General features: G+C 40.2%; 1 protein-coding gene across 1 annotated transcript in view; it reads right to left on the bottom strand.

Moving 5' to 3' along the window:
- Positions 1–16,139, bottom strand: part of CNTNAP2 (contactin associated protein 2) — an 885,336-nt gene that overhangs the window by 56,407 nt on the left and 812,790 nt on the right. The window contains exons 17-18 of the mRNA XM_087714410.1: positions 14,154–14,372; positions 10,540–10,776 (exon numbers count right to left, since the gene is read on the bottom strand). Coding sequence (XP_087570536.1) covers positions 10,540–10,776; positions 14,154–14,372 — 456 coding nt within the window. The remainder of the gene's footprint in view (positions 1–10,539; positions 10,777–14,153; positions 14,373–16,139) is intronic.

The raw sequence follows: 16,139 nt of genomic DNA, 5'->3' as shown, positions 1-16,139 counted from the left end.
CATATGAAGATTCTGCCTTTCTTTGATGCTCAGCAGAAACCAAAGGGTTTGGGCAAATCTGAACTCTTGTTGGAAGAAAGGGTTTAGCATTTACTATATTCTTGAAGGTCTACCACTTACCTTCCTTGTTTTAAGATTAACTTGATTCAATTCTGATTCAGTAATTTTGTTGCTGAATGATTGCTACCTCACATTGATTCTGCCACAATCTTCTTGGAGAATCTAAATGATCTGCTGTTGAAGACCAGGGCACACACTGTACACAGGAAAAGAAAATTCTGTGACTTCATATTTTTGGGGGACTATTTTCTCACTCAATTGGATAATTTGGGGAAACATTTTGCAATCTTCTTCCATGCATTTGCCTTGGGGAAATATGATGGTAGCATCAGTTTGAAAGGCCCTATTGCTAAGTGACACTCAATAGGTAACAATATAGGTTTGCAATTATTTAAGTGCCATATAGTAATGTGCCTTTTTATGGACATTTACCAGTTTCAGTGCAAGAGGAGATCATTGTACTGTATTGTATTGTTTTAGAAACACTTAAAAAAAGCTATTCAAAGTCATTATTCCCCAATCTTATCTTTCCTTATGTTTTTAGAGTAGAATAGAGTAGAATCATGGGACTGGAGAGAACATTGGCAGTCTTCTAGTCCAACCCACTGTCCAAGGCAAAAGACTTTATATTATCCCAGACAAATAGTTGTCCAATATTTTCTCCAGTGATGGATAAGGTGACCAGATTTTCAGATTGGTAAAGAGGGACACCTTTGACCGGGGGGGGGGGGGTTGATAAAAATTTTATAAGGAAAAATTATACAGAAAAATTATAGACTGTGCCGAAATGGATAAATTAATGAAAGAAATACAGCTGGGTGAGCTCTCTGGTGCCCCACGCTTTCCTGCCTCCTTCCATCACAAACCAGATCACAGACAGTGGTCACATTGAGGAAATGGGGATTTTATAGTATCCTTCCCCTGGAGTGGGGAGGGAATGGGGATTTTATAGTATCCTTCCCCTGGAGGGGAGAGGAAATGGGGATTTTGCAGTATCCTACCCCTGGAGGGGGGAGGGAATGGGGATTTTGCAGTATCCTACCCCTGGAGTGGGGAGGGAATGGGGATTTTATAGTATCCTTCCCCTGGAGGGGAGAGGAAATGGGGATTTTGCAGTATCCTACCCCTGGAGGGGGGAGGGAATGGGGATTTTGCAGTATCCTACCCCTGGAGTGGGGAGGGAATGGGGATTTTGCAGTATCCTACCCCTGGAGTGGGGAGGGAATGGGGATTTTGCAGTATCCTACCCCTGGAGTGGGGAGGGAATGGGGATTTTATAGTATCCTTCCCCTGGAGGGGAGAGGAAATGGGGATTTTGCAGTATCCTACCCCTGGAGGGGGGAGGGAATGGGGATTTTGCAGTATCCTACCCCTGGAGTGGGGAGGGAATGGGGATTTTATAATATCCTTCCCCTGGAGAGGAGAGGAAATGGGGATTTTGCAGTATCTTACCCCTGGAGGGGAGAGGGAATGGGGATTTTGCAGTATCCTTCCCCTGGGGGGGAGGGAATGGGGATTTTGCAGTATCCTACCTCTGGAGTGGGGAGGAAATGGGGATTTTATAGTATCCTTCCCCTGGAGGGGAGAGGAAATGGGGATTTTGCAGTATCCTACCCGTGGAGGGGGGAGGGAATGGGGATTTTGCAGTATCCTACCCCTGGAGTGGGGAGGGAATGGGGATTTTATAGTATCCTTCCCCTGGAGAGGAGAGGAAATGGGGATTTTGCAGTATCTTACCCCTGGAGTGGGGAGGGAATAGGGATTTTATAGTATCCTTCCCCTGGGGGGGAGAGGAAATGGGGATTTTGCAGTATCTTACCCCTGGAGGGGAGAGGGAATGGGGATTTTGCAGTATCCTACCTGTGGAGTGGGGAGGGAATGGGGATTTTATAGTATCCTTCCCCTGGGGGGGAGGGGAAATGGGGATTTTGCAGTATCCTACCCCTGGAGTGGGGAGGGAATGGGGATTTTATAGTATCCTTCCCCTGGAGAGGAGAGGAAATGGGGATTTTGCAGTATCTTACCCCTGGAGGGGAGAGGGAATGGGGATTTTGCAGTATCCTTCCCCTGGGGGGGAGAGGAAATGGGGATTTTGCAGTATCTTACCCCTGGAGGGGAGAGGGAATGGGGATTTTGCAGTATCCTTCCCCTGGGGGGGAGAGGAAATGGGGATTTTGCAGTATCCTACCCCTGGAGGGGGGAGGGAATGGGGATTTTGCAGTATCCTACCTCTGGAGTGGGGAGGAAATGGGGATTGTATAGTATCCTTCCCCTGGAGAGGAGAGGAAATGGGGATTTTGCAGTATCTTACCCCTGGAGGGGAGAGGGAATGGGGATTTTGCAGTATCCTACCCCTGGAGTGGGGAGGGAATGGGGATTTTGCAGTATCCTACCCCTGGAGTGGGGAGGGAATGGGGATTTTGCAGTATCCTACCCCTGGAGTGGCGAGGGAATGGGGATTTTATAGTATCCTTCCCCTGGAGGGGAGAGGAAATGGGGATTTTGCAGTATCCTACCCCTGGAGGGGGGAGGGAATGGGGATTTTGCAGTATCCTACCCCTGGAGTGGGGAGGGAATGGGGATTTTATAGTATCCTTCCCCTGGAGAGGAGAGGAAATGGGGATTTTGCAGTACCTTACCCCTGGAGGGGAGAGGGAATGGGGATTTTGCAGTATCCTTCCCCTGGGGGGGAGAGGAAATGGGGATTTTGCAGTATCTTACCCCTGGAGGGGAGAGGGAATGGGGATTTTGCAGTATCCTTCCCCTTGTGGGGAGAGGTAATGGGGATTTTGCATTATCCTACCCCTGGAGGGGGGAGGGAATGGGGATTTTGCAGTATCCTACCTCTGGAGTGGGGAGGAAATGGGGATTTTATAGTATCCTTCCCCTGGAGGGGAGAGGAAATGGGGATTTTGCAGTATCCTACCCGTGGCGGGGGGAGGGAATGGGGATTTTGCAGTATCCTACCCCTGGAGTGGGGAGGGAATGGGGATTTTATAGTATCCTTCCCCTGGAGAGGAGAGGAAATGGGGATTTTGCAGTATCTTACCCCTGGAGTGGGGAGGGAATAGGGATTTTATAGTATCCTTCCCCTGGGGGGGGAGAGGAAATGGGGATTTTGCAGTATCCTACCCCTGGAGGGGGGAGCGAATGGGGATTTTGCAGTATCCTACCTCTGGAGTGGGGAGGAAATGGGGATTTTATAGTATCTTTCCCCTGGAGGGGAGAGGAAATGGGGATTTTGCAGTATCTTACCCCTGGAGGGGAGAGGGAATGGGGATTTTGCAGTATCCTACCTGTGGAGTGGGGAGGGAATGGGGATTTTATAGTATCCTTCCCCTGGAGAGGAGAGGAAATGGGGATTTTGCAGTATCTTACCCCTGGAGTGGGGAGGGAATAGGGATTTTATAGTATCCTTCCCCTGGGGGGGGAGAGGAAATGGGGATTTTGCAGTATCCTACCCCTGGAGGGGGGAGGGAATGGGGATTTTGCAGTATCCTACCTCTGGAGTGGGGAGGAAATGGGGATTTTATAGTATCTTTCCCCTGGAGGGGAGAGGAAATGGGGATTTTGCAGTATCTTACCCCTGGAGGGGAGAGGGAATGGGGATTTTGCAGTATCCTACCTGTGGAGTGGGGAGGGAATGGGGATTTTATAGTATCCTTCCCCTGGAGGGGAGAGGGGATGGGGATTTTGCACTATCCTACCCCTGGAGTGGGGGGGGGAAATGGGGATTTTAAGGGTGCGGAGGATGTGCCGGCTCACTGATTCTCCCCAACCATGCGATTTTCCTCCTTTCCAGCTGGGTGGCGGGAGCGCCTGGGATCTCCCTAGGTCAAAGCTGAGAGGAAGGGGGGAGATTCCATATGAAGGCATCCCGAGGCTCTACTTTAACCCATGCGGGAAGTTTGGGGGGGGTTTGCATCTTTTCCCTGGCTTCTCCGAGCTTCGTTCCTCCCGCTTCCGCTCCTTCAGTTGGAGACAATTACACCCCCCCAAAGAATCCCAGGCACACAAACAAGCAGCTTCCCCACCGTGGGCTTTGTTCTTAACCGACAGCGGGCAAAGGGAATAGAGAGAGGCGGCGGCGAGGCTACCTTTTGCGGGGAGAGCAGGAGCTTGGCCAACCGTGGAAAGGTGCCCTGGGGCTGGGATCCAAGGCACGCTTAACTAGGCGAGGAACTTGTGCGGACCCACTGGGGCATGGGAACTGAGGAAAAGAATAGAGGGGGGCATGTGGAGAAGAAGAAGCGTGCCGAGCAGTCATCGGGGCTGCTGAAGCTTGCAAGGGAGATCTAGAAGCAGATGGGATGGGACTTGGAGTCCTACGATCTTGGCGAGTGGGGATTCCTGCGATGGGATTTGGAGTCCGATGCCCCTGGCGATTGGGGGTTCCTGCAAGAAGATGCGGGAATAGGGGGGAGGGGTCTGCACAAGCCCCCCCCGACCCCCTTCTTTAGAAGAGCTGGAAGCATTAGAGGAGGGGGCTTTGCACATCCCCCCTCCCCTGAAGCCCAGCACCTGCTTACAGCAGCCCCAGATAGCCAGTGTCTTAGAACTCGGCATGCTTCTTCTTCTCCACACGCCCCCCTGTCTATTCTTTTCCTCAGTTCCCACGCCCCGGCGGGTCCGCACAAGTTCCTCGCCTAGTTAAGCGCGCCTTGAATCCCAGCCCCAGAGCACCTTTCCACGGAGGCGAGGAGAGGAGGAGGAAGTGGGACAAATCCTTTTGAGAGGGGATGGGCGTGACCTGGGGGACACAGGGAAACTCCGCAAAGGGGGAGAAGGAGAGGAGGGCCGTCTCCTCCCCCCAGCGCCTCCCGATTCCCACCGGTAATGTTACTCACCAGTTAAGCAGCAAGCAAAAGACGAAATGAAATGGAGCGTGCTAAGCTAAGCGGACTCCAGCCAATCAGTGAGCTGGCTGGGATGGAAAATTTTAAGCACGCCGTATGTTTAAAGTTTTCCATCCCAGCCAGCTCACTGATTGGCTGGAGTCCAGGCCAATCAGTGAGAGGCAGGCTGGGCTGGCTTAGATTTTTAGTGTAGAATGGAATGAGCGAGCGAGCTAGCAGCTGATGGGCGGGGGAGCGAGCGAGCTGCGAGTGCCAAAATAAAGCGGGGTTTTTCAAGAACGGCCCGGGACGCGGGAAAAATTATGAAAATGCGTGCTTGTCCCGCCAGATGTGGGACATCTGGTCACCCTAATGATGGAGCACTTATAATTCTGGGAGGTAAGTTGTTGTCTCTGTCAGGAAATTTCTGCTTGTTTCGGGTTAGATCTCTGTTTGACATTGCTTTCTCTCTATACCAATGACTGAATCTTATTTGTTAAAGTACTGAAGTTTGCATATGATACAATAGTAATTGGTCTCATTTGAGATGTTATGAGTCTGCATACAAATGGAAGGTTAAATTAGTTCTATGGTACAGCCAGAGCAATCTGGAGCTGAACACACTTAAAACTGTAAACACATAAAACCCACAGTTGCGTACTCTCTCCATTACTCTTTTCTCTGTATACCAATGACTGAAGAATCCCTCTGTTAAAGTACTGAAGTTTGCTGATGATACAGTAGTCATTGGTCGAGACAACAATGAGTCTGCACACAGATGGGAGGTTGAACAACAGGCTGTGTAGCGAAGCCAGAAAATTTTGGAGCAGAACACACTTCAAACTGTAGAGATGTTAGTGGACTTTAGGAGAGCCCTTGTATTCTACCACATCTTAGAATATTAGACAAATGATATCAACAGTAGAGATTTCCACATTTCTGGAATCTACAATCTCCCAAGGCTTGAAATGGACATCTAATATTAAAAAGATAAAGGTTCCCCTCGCACATGCATGCTAGTTGTTCCTGACTCTAGGGGCAGTGCTCATCTCTGTTTCAAATCCAAAGAGCCAGCGCTGTCTGAAGACATATCTGTGATCATGTGGCCGGCATGACTAAATGCCAAAGGTGCACAGAACGCTGCTACCTTCCCACCAAAGATGGTTCCTATTTTTCTACTTGCATTTTTGAACTGCTAGGCAGAACCTAATATTAGAACGATCCTTAAAAAAGGCATGACATCAGACGATGTCAGCTTTCACAGAAAGCTCAGACTGCCCAAAATACAGTGCTGATACAGTTCTACAGAGGAAATATTGAATCTGCCATTTGCATGTCTATAACTGTCTGGTTTGGTACAGAAACCAAACAGGAGAGGTACTATCTATCCAATAAATTGTTAGGACTGCAGAAAAAAATTATTGCCTACCTTCCATTGAGGACCTGAATACTGCACAAGCCAGGAAAAGGGTTGAGAAAATAGCTACTGACCTCTCACATCCAGGGCATAAACTGTTTCAATTCCTCCCCTTTGGACGCATGCCAAAGAGCAGTGCATGCCAAAACAACTAGATACAGAGACAGTTTTCCCCCCTCATGCCATTAATCAGCTGAACATCTAATTCTCACAGTACTGTCTTATGTCTAAGGATATTTACCCATGTAGTAGGCTTGTATTACTCTTATCCTTCTCATCTTTCCTACTACCTTCTATTATTGGTATCTTATGATTACCTTGCCTTACTTTGTTGTTTGTATGTACGCTAAGTATGCACCAGAGACGAATTCCTTGTGTATCCAATCACACTTGGCCAATAAAGAATATTCTATTCTGTTCTGTTCTGTTCTGCTCTGTTCTGTTCTATTCTAAATGTGTCAGTATATTGTAATAGTTTACTGCAAAAACTGTCTACCATTTAATCTCTCTCTATAATAATTCTCGATTTATATTTACAAAAGATAATGGATTCTTGATAATAGACCAAAAAATCATAGGAATGAAAGAGACCTCTGGAATCTTCTACACCAACCCTCTGCTCAAGTGAGGAAATCTTAAACCATCCCAGTCAAATGATTGTCCAGTCTATTTTTGAAAGCTTCCAGTGATGGAGCACCCAGAGAAGCAAGCTATTCTTGCCAGAAAATTTATCCTTATTTTTAGGCTGGACCTCTCCTTGACAAACTTCCATCCATTATCTCTTTTCTTGTTCTTTGGTTAAACCAGTGGTCAAAATATCTTGTGATCCTTAGCCTTAGAAAATGGAATCAAGAATCAGTGTAGATAATGGCGTAAACTCTAGAAAAAAACAATAACTGATATTCTTAATCTGTCATAGGACCTCTCTCCTGCCATTTTTAATCCATGTAGTTCTCACCCTAATAACTTTCTGCAAAACACTGAAGATTGGGATGCTTTCCTGAACTTTAGGGTGGGATGGTTGGGACCTGTTGGATGCTTCATGGTGTTTGAATACTGTTTTTGTTGGACATACCATCTGTTCTTGTTCTCTTTTTTTCTTATTTTTCCTTTTGTTATTATATTCTATTTATTGCACTTGGTATATTGTTTTGATGTATTGCACACCATCTAGAGTCAGTATGGATGGTGTTTAAATTGAATACATTAAATTAAATTAATCATTGAACCTAGGGCAATTGGGATAAGATTTTAATATAATCTGGCAATAATAGGGACTAATGGGCACAAGTGGGCAATTCAAGTACTTGAGAATTTGGAACACTGAAATCCAAATGACAGTATTATGAATAAGCTATTCCTATAACAACACATGTATTGCTATAATTTTAATATTATTAGCAATTGTTTTAATTAACCAGTAAATATAATTTTTTAAACTGACAGGTCTCTCAATATTGCTAATTGCTTATAGTTTTATCCTACTTTGACTATCTTTCTTATATATAATTTGGAGGATCTGAATCTTTCAGTGAAAACTCAAGCAATTTTTTATCCTTATCAGTGTCCATTACATTTTCTATTTTGTGTAATATCCAAAACAAGTTGATAAAACACTGCTGTTTTCATCTTGTGTAAAGCTAGTAAGAATAGCACAAAATTGTACATCTAATCCCAGTGAAATAATTTACTATCATACTGGATATTTAGTCATGACACAATGGCCAAAATCTATTCTACAGTTATTTTACCCAAATCCAAAGGAGAACATAAGTGTTTCCGTTTCTTCATAATCATAGCATAGTTTTAGTAACATGATTAATTTACAAAGTATAATGGGTTGTTTTTTTCTTCCTCTGTATATCTCCTATAGTTCTTTGAATGGCTTTTTAATGAAGTCTTGATTTTTTTGAAGATAGAATGACAAAATATGCCATTCTAATATGTTATTATAAATATTTTAGGTTCCTATTTTCTCTTTCAAAAGTTTTCTAAGAGTCCCATTGGTTTCTTCTGAGTTTTTTATTTGTCATTATTGATTACCTTCTCATATTCACTTCTACTTTCTTCTCAGAATGAGAGTAAGGCCATTTAAATAAATTTAATTGGTAACCAATTTAATTATATTTCATTTAGTCCTTACCATACAATCATAATTCAGAATATAAATAATTAAAATCATAATAAAAAATAAAGGTGTCAAGTGCATAAAATGTTAAGAATGGAAGTGAATGAAAGCTTGCTAGAGTAAAAATGCATCTGGTGCTCTTCTAATGAAGGGCTACATCTGCACCCTTTTTTCAGATTCAAGACATTAATTAAGATGGAGAAACATGATGTCATGACCTTGTCCTTTGAGATAGTTTTCTTTTGAGTAAAAACAAGCACATTAATTTTAAGCTATGGAGTTCATTCTCTGCTTAGGCAGAAAGTCACTAACAATGCAACAATGAATACAAAAGCATTCACCTCTCAGAAAGCTATTAACCATTGCTGGACTGCTGCCAGGATGGAAAGAAAACTTACCTGAGGATAGAAAGCAATTTGTGGGTCTGCAGACTTATTTTAGCACTTATAACAATTTCTCACATCAGCAAAAGAACAATTGCAACTGATTAAATCATTCTGTATTTGTTAAAAGGCTCTAGAAGAAAGTTATATCAAGTTCCATTTGGTTGTTCTGTTCTTCTTGTCGTTATTGCAACTTTAAGACTCCCTTTTACTACTCCCAAAGTACATCTAAACCAAAAGGCACTATAGTACTGTGCATTACAGAACAACCAGAACTTTCCTGAGAATCACTTTCTTGCTTGACAACCAGTTTGAATAAGACTCTCTGAAAACAAGAGCCTGTTGCTGTGAGAGATAATGTACTAAGACATGTTCAGTATGTTCCCTGGTCATGTGGCCAGCATGACTCTACGCTGAGGAGGTGCATGGAACACTATTACCTTCCCACCAAAGTGATACCTATGCCTATCATAGCATATTCCAATTCGTCATATGATCATGGATTCCCAAAAGCCATTGGAAATGCATCTGTTGTAACTTAATTTTAGAGTTCAGCAACTTTTAAAATAAAATTATTTTATATATAAATAAAATTTAAAAGTCAAATCAAAGCAAATATCTTGTTCTGCTGTGGATACCAAAGCCACACAAAGCCAACAATCTACTATAGCATATGACTTATTTTACAGGACCAAATCATTTGATGTTTACCTCGTCTTTATTTTCAAACAAATTTGCTAAGGAGGGCAATTCAGAAGGGAAAGACTCATTCTTAATTGTTTTTTCCTTTTCCTTGCTTAGTTTTTGCATGGATGTTTTGTCTTGACCCATCATGGAAAGAAATTCCTGAAATATTTATTCTTTTTAATATAAAGGACAGAACTAATTGAAATCAACTGGAAGTATCTGAACTCCTCTTGATTTCTATCTGTCTACCAAAATAGCCAACTTGTATCCCCAACTTGGTGGTTATTAAGATCTGCAGGAAAGGGAGGCTTTTCTGAAGCTCCCCACCCATGTCTGGTATGTGAGAGTGGGCCTTCTTTTGTCTTGCTTCTGTGCTATGAAGAGCAGATGTTCTCCACTCACTTTGAAAATGCAATGGAAACTTTGAATCATTGCTGAATGAATGATTGTAAATCGAGGACTACCTATATATGTTTGATTATGCTTGCTTTTAACTTTCCTTAAAATCAAGAACTACAATGTTGACGGTCACTCAACAGTACTGTTACTTCTATTTCCTCAACTAAGTTTCTCTAAGTACAAAATGATAGATTTTTCTTTCAAAGAAAAATCTTTAATTTTGCTGATTACTAAATTCTCTCTCTTTCTCTCATTTCTATTTTCATGGTGATAGATCCAAATATATATTTTCCATATATGCTTCCATGTAAATTTGTGAATTTAAAAAGGTGATTCTGCAGATCTCTGTAAACTGCTTAGAGAGGCCTGAAAGGCCTATGAAGCGGTATATAAGTCTACTGCTATTGCTAGATAATGGCCAGCCTTGTTTTCTATAAACTGGTTAAGAAAAGTTATGAGTGTACTTTGTTTCAAAGTGTTTAAATATTTAATAGCTGGAAAACAGTAAAATTATTTTGGGAAACAGTACAACATTCATGCATTCTTGTTGTCAGTGACTCAGGAATGGCATATTTCAGCTCCATTTATTTTTTAGAAAGTATGTCTAGCTTAACATTATGAGCTGTTTACCTTTACTGCAGAAAGGACCATCATAAGCTGTCTGGGAGCAGTCACATGAGTATCCATTATATTTTTCAACACATTTGCCACCATTTTTGCAATGTATTCCATAGCTTGTGCAATGGCCAGAACAACCAGGTTTCACACCTGGGGTGACTTTTGCTCTTTCTTCTAAATCCAGAGTCAATCCATTCATTCTTAAAGAGCGAATGCAACCCAAAAATCCTTTCTGTTCACCTGCAGCACCTGAAGAATATAAAATGCCACATGAAAAATGAACCGAATGAATAGAAAATTAATGAACTTAATGAAACATGAGGAATAATTTCAGTTAAAATCCAGAAGCCAAATAAAGCCTTGCAAATGGAGTTTTGTTCAGTCTCAGTTCCCATCCTAGAGATATCAGGATATGGGTAGAAGGATGTTTATTTCAATAGGTCTAATTGAGATTCCATTACATTTTAGAGTGAATGAACTGAGATTCGCCCTGTTCACAATTCCTTTTCTAAATGTGCAAACAATAGGAGAGCACATTAACTTTAAAGGGAAAGAAATTTATTTTTTTGTTAAATAATGACTGAGTAACCTTTATGTCTTAAAATAAGTCTAGAAAAAGAAATAAGCAGAACTCAAATTAAATTAATTGAATGCAGCACTATTAAAAATAGTTGCAATTAATAATTTGCAAAAGGAAGAAGCAAATAAAAGAAATGCTCAGTTTATCTGCAAAAGCATTATTGTTTAACATGAATAGTGGGAATTTTTCTAAACCTATTCCTCTAACATCAGTTGGATTGATTCTTTACATTCCATTGTTAGCACATTTAGTAATAATAACCCAAATCAACATGATCTCAGATTGCTATCAATAATTATTAGATGATGATCTAATAATGATATGATGATAATGCAATAACAATGTACTATTATTTTCAAATACTAAATAGAAACATACTGTAGATTTTGTTTAAGGAATTTCTTTATGGAACAAAAAGGTGAAAAAGGTAATATAACATTCATATATTAAGTGGTATTTGGAAAGAAATAGTAACATGTTTAATAAGTTAATTCTTTTTTTAATGTTTATTTTTTTCATTTACTTTTATAATATGCAAACTTCATCAGTTGTAGTCCCCAAACCAATCTATTTGGCTTTTCCCAGAATCAATGGCTCCCTCTTTGTCAGACATGCAACAAGTACTTTTCATTTATTAGGAATCAAGTACTCTACTCCTAGATATTTAATTGTTTTAAAAGATATGTGATAAATCCTAAAATATACACCTGGCAACAAATATAAGCAGTGGTATAACTATAAAGGATATCCTTTTTATTGCTCTTATATCCTGTGCCCAGTTTCACTTACCCTTTGAAATTAAGATTTGATTCCTATAGCATCTATAAATATCATACGTTTTCAAACTTTGACATTTGCTCAGTCTTAGAAAAATAATGCTTAAAATATTTTTCTTAGAAGTGATGCATTTTTTAGCAGCCAAATGTACATGAAAACCAAATCAATGAGGTTCTACATATATGAGAAGTTTAGATCTCATTCATAGCATTTCTTTCTGTGTGGAAGGGTTCAGGTTCACTTCTAAGAATAGAGTATAGCAAAGTCTTTTATTTGAGAGATGAAGAGCTGGTACATTTCACTATAACACAGCTTTTAAGCTATCCCTAGCAATTTATTTGCATACTATTACCTCTGTAAGGTAAGGGCCTTGTGTTAGTTATCCTAGCACCAAATCAAAAAATTGACCAGCCACGTAAGTGGATTTCCTGAAAGCAGATATATGTTGAGGGATAAAATCAGCACTGTGTGAAATGATGAAAAGAGTAAGATAGAAAATTCATTTTCTCCCATGTTAATAGAAGTGGAGCAATGAAATAAATTAAAATGATGTATAAGTCTTCAGCATCTTGGCAGGTACCAGATCAACAGAGCTGAAATGGTAGCATAGCTTCCCCAATTGTATAGTCATTATTCATTAGGTTTTTTTTCTTCCATAGATCTATAAGAACTAAAAAAATGATCTTACATAACAACCTTTTTATTAAGTATAAATTTGTGAATTGTTTGGCATTGAAGCAGACCTTTCTCTTTTAGGTTATACCCAAAGTCATTTAGATATAATGAGCAACTGTAACAAGTGACTGAGGATTTTCATCAGCAAGCTTAACCAGCATTTGTCATAACTGGGAATATTGGGATACAAGCTTCTGGTATTTGAATTGTTGATTTCATCATCATGTATATAAAGCTGCTGCATCACATTATACAAAATTATACAAGATAACTATTCTGTTGAAACTACTCTTCCCTTTCTTCCAATTTAGGTGGGTCTCCAACAGAACTGGATCAGTGTCTAGAACTCATCTTCCTTGGGGGATTAGTGATTTGCTTCAGAGGAGTATGCTAATTTTTGAAGTGATAGTTCGTTATTTGGCTGCTTCCAAGTCTTCATGACTTGAGCGACATCAGTTTGCCAGGATTCTATTAAGAACTGCTTCTTAAAATCATGTGTGCTTATGGTTGTGTCAACATTGGTGGTACCTAGCCAGGATGGTCTTGAATCTTTCTTAATTTCTTTCCATTTTTGTAAGAATCTGGTTCTTCTTCAATACCTTGCTTCCATGTTATGTGTCCAAAATAGTTAAGCTTTTGTTTCCTAATTAGTGCTTTCAGTGAGTTGTCTGTTTTCCTTCATCTGATATTTAATTATTTGTTCTGCATTCTACCTAAAAAAGGAATGCATTTCTTAAAACCCTTTTGTGTTGGTTTGGAAACTTCTCTGGTACAGTTTGTTGGAAATCAGACATATGTCGGTGACAGGAATCACATAAAAAGTGAAGTAAACTATAAAGCTGTATGATAGCTGTTTGTTATGCTGGTTAAAAACAAAGAAAATCCAACTTCTGCTTTTAAACTAGGGATAAATAACCCCAGATCCCAAGCCCATCCTTGCACATGATATGACTATCTCCATATTGCACCATTATGTATTGTGGATTCTGAATCACTAAAAATATTAAATGAAATCCCTGATCACCAGAAGATTATCAAGTTATATCTTAAATTAAATTTATGGTTTGAAGGGTGCTTCAAACATTTAAATACTGCTATTTGGTGGCATATGGATTAGATTTATGCAATGCATAAGAGTAAGACTAGTTGTTAATTGTAACTGATTTTTAGATCGTCTTTTACATTTCTTAAATTGCACAAGCTATCACAACATTTTTCAAGTAAAAAACGCAAAATGCTGGTATCTGTATTCAAAACTCCAAATGTATTTTGAAGGAAACTTTTGTCACATCAGCTAATTTAAATACTAAGATTACAGGGGCAAACTTGCTTGAATCCTGTCTGATGGGAAGGGAGCAAAAATAATATTTTCATTTATTGTGTTTTGTTTATTAAATGTTTTATCTAGGAAAGCTGAAGTCTAGGATTAGTGTTCTATTTTGAACAGATTTGGGAGTTGTGGAATTGTTGTATGACAGATATTTTAAATAAGTAAATAAATGTGAAGTCTTTACAGTATGATCAGGATCTGGAGTGACCACAGGCATAGAGAAAAGGCATTGCATTTTCAGTTCAACACATAGTTTCTGCTTACCAACATAGAGTTGACTATAGAGTTCTAGTCGAGTGTGGCCTTCAGTGGGAGCCTTCCGGATTTCTCTAGGGAACTGATCTACTTGCAGGCTGGCTTCTTTGACATTGCGCTCTGCAATCACTCGATGCCACTGATCATCTGTGAGCGGATGTGGTGACTTGACAATAATTTCTACTGGGCCGTTTCCAACATTAAATGAGAAAGATACATCTGTGGCAGCTAATGAGAGAAGATTAGAGAAATATAAGTTTAATACAGATTCTGCTAATTTGTGATTTTTTAAAAAAAAGATTTCTACTTGCAATTGTGTATATTTTCAAGAATTTACTGCATATATTTTGAATGTGTATAACAAAAGATAATTTACTTAACACAATATTCATATAACAGTGATGGCAAACTTATGGCACATATGCCAGAGGTGGCATGAAGCGCCCTCTCTGTGGGCATGTGAAACATTGCCCCAGCACCTGCACATGTGTGAGGACCTTCCTCCAGCCAGCTGGTCTTTGGGTCTCTGCTGAGCATGGGTGGGGGAGGGGCACAAATACAGGAGGTCATGCGCATATGCATGGGGCGGGGCACATTCAGGGAGCTGCATACGCATTGCATTTTGGGGGTTCACGCGCACGCGCTTTGGACACTCAGCCAGAAAAGGTTAGCCATCACTGCCATATAACAATGAATTCAGGTAATAAAAATGGTTTTAGTTATTTAGTTATTAAACAGGATGATTATTAGAACATGATCAGGACTAAGGATATTCCAGAGGGACTGAATCCAAATGCAGGGCTTATTGCTGAGAACGCCTATCTTCTCTTGCCTACACTTTACAAACTTTTGAAGTAATTATCAGCAGGTCCTTCCTGTATGTTCAGACCATATAGGCACTCACATTTGAAAAGTTTTGGCTATCTTCCAGTGTTATGTCTTATTGGGCCTCAGAAATGATAACCAGCACTTGAATTAGACCTAGTAATCAAGACAGCACCTGAAAATGGAATACTTGAAACATGGGTTTTGTAGTACTGTTACACTGGCTAACTAATGTGGGCTGTTTGTATTTTAAATTTGTTTTTCAACTATATTGCTAATAATTTCCCATAACCTTAATCTTCAAGGAAAGTCTCTCTTTCAGAAACCAGGACTGGCAGGAAAGCATTCAATATATGGTAGATAATAGTTTCCTTTCAGCTGTTTTCAAGCCTCCTTGAACAAAGAAAACAATCCAGCAAAACCTTAGGAAGCACTGAGAATGTATTTTACCCATACCATTTTGATGTTTTTTCTTTGTAAATGTTTCTTTTACACAGAATACAATGCTCTTTTCTATGGCTAAGCTCACATAATATTAGATGACTTGATTCTTGTAATGTAACTAAACAGAGGACTATTTCTAAACTAATCAATTTTTGCTTTGAAGTTCTTTGTTGTGCTACCTATAAAAGTAATTCATTTTTCCTGGTTCCCCCTTTTTGTAGGGAGACACCAGTTTATCTAATAAATTGGTTTTAAATGATGTTCTGATGTGGTTGCTTATTGGAAAAGGTAAACTGAGGCAGACCCTAGAACCAATTTTGTTGTATTTATTTTGTACAATGACAATAAAGGCTATACTATTAGGCCAACTTTCTACAGTCCCACTAATCATCCCCCCTTAAATAATCATTTACTATCTCTTAACCACACACAATATGCCATCTGAAGAAGAAAGAAAGGCATGGATCATCCCTCAATAGGGAACTCTATCTACTTCCTCAGGTTACACAAGTTCTTAAGACAGCATTACAAGACAGGGCCCAATCCATATCAAAAATAAAACAGCCACTTTATCCACATGAAAATCTGCAATATTATCAAGATCACCCCTACATCTTTTCCTAAAAGAACTTTTGTAACTCAGAGTTGCCTCTTAGGAATCTCCAAGCACAGTAATACTATACTACTATTTTATAGTTTAAACATATTGTTCTGTACTGAGAATGG

This window comes from Thamnophis sirtalis, unplaced genomic scaffold (genome assembly GCF_051295495.1).
Source record: "Thamnophis sirtalis isolate CommonGarterSnake01/CBP01778 unplaced genomic scaffold, rThaSir2_p1.2 scaffold_4, whole genome shotgun sequence".
Lineage (NCBI taxonomy): Eukaryota > Metazoa > Chordata > Lepidosauria > Squamata > Natricidae > Thamnophis > Thamnophis sirtalis.
This window is presented reverse-complemented; position numbering and strand designations above follow the sequence as displayed.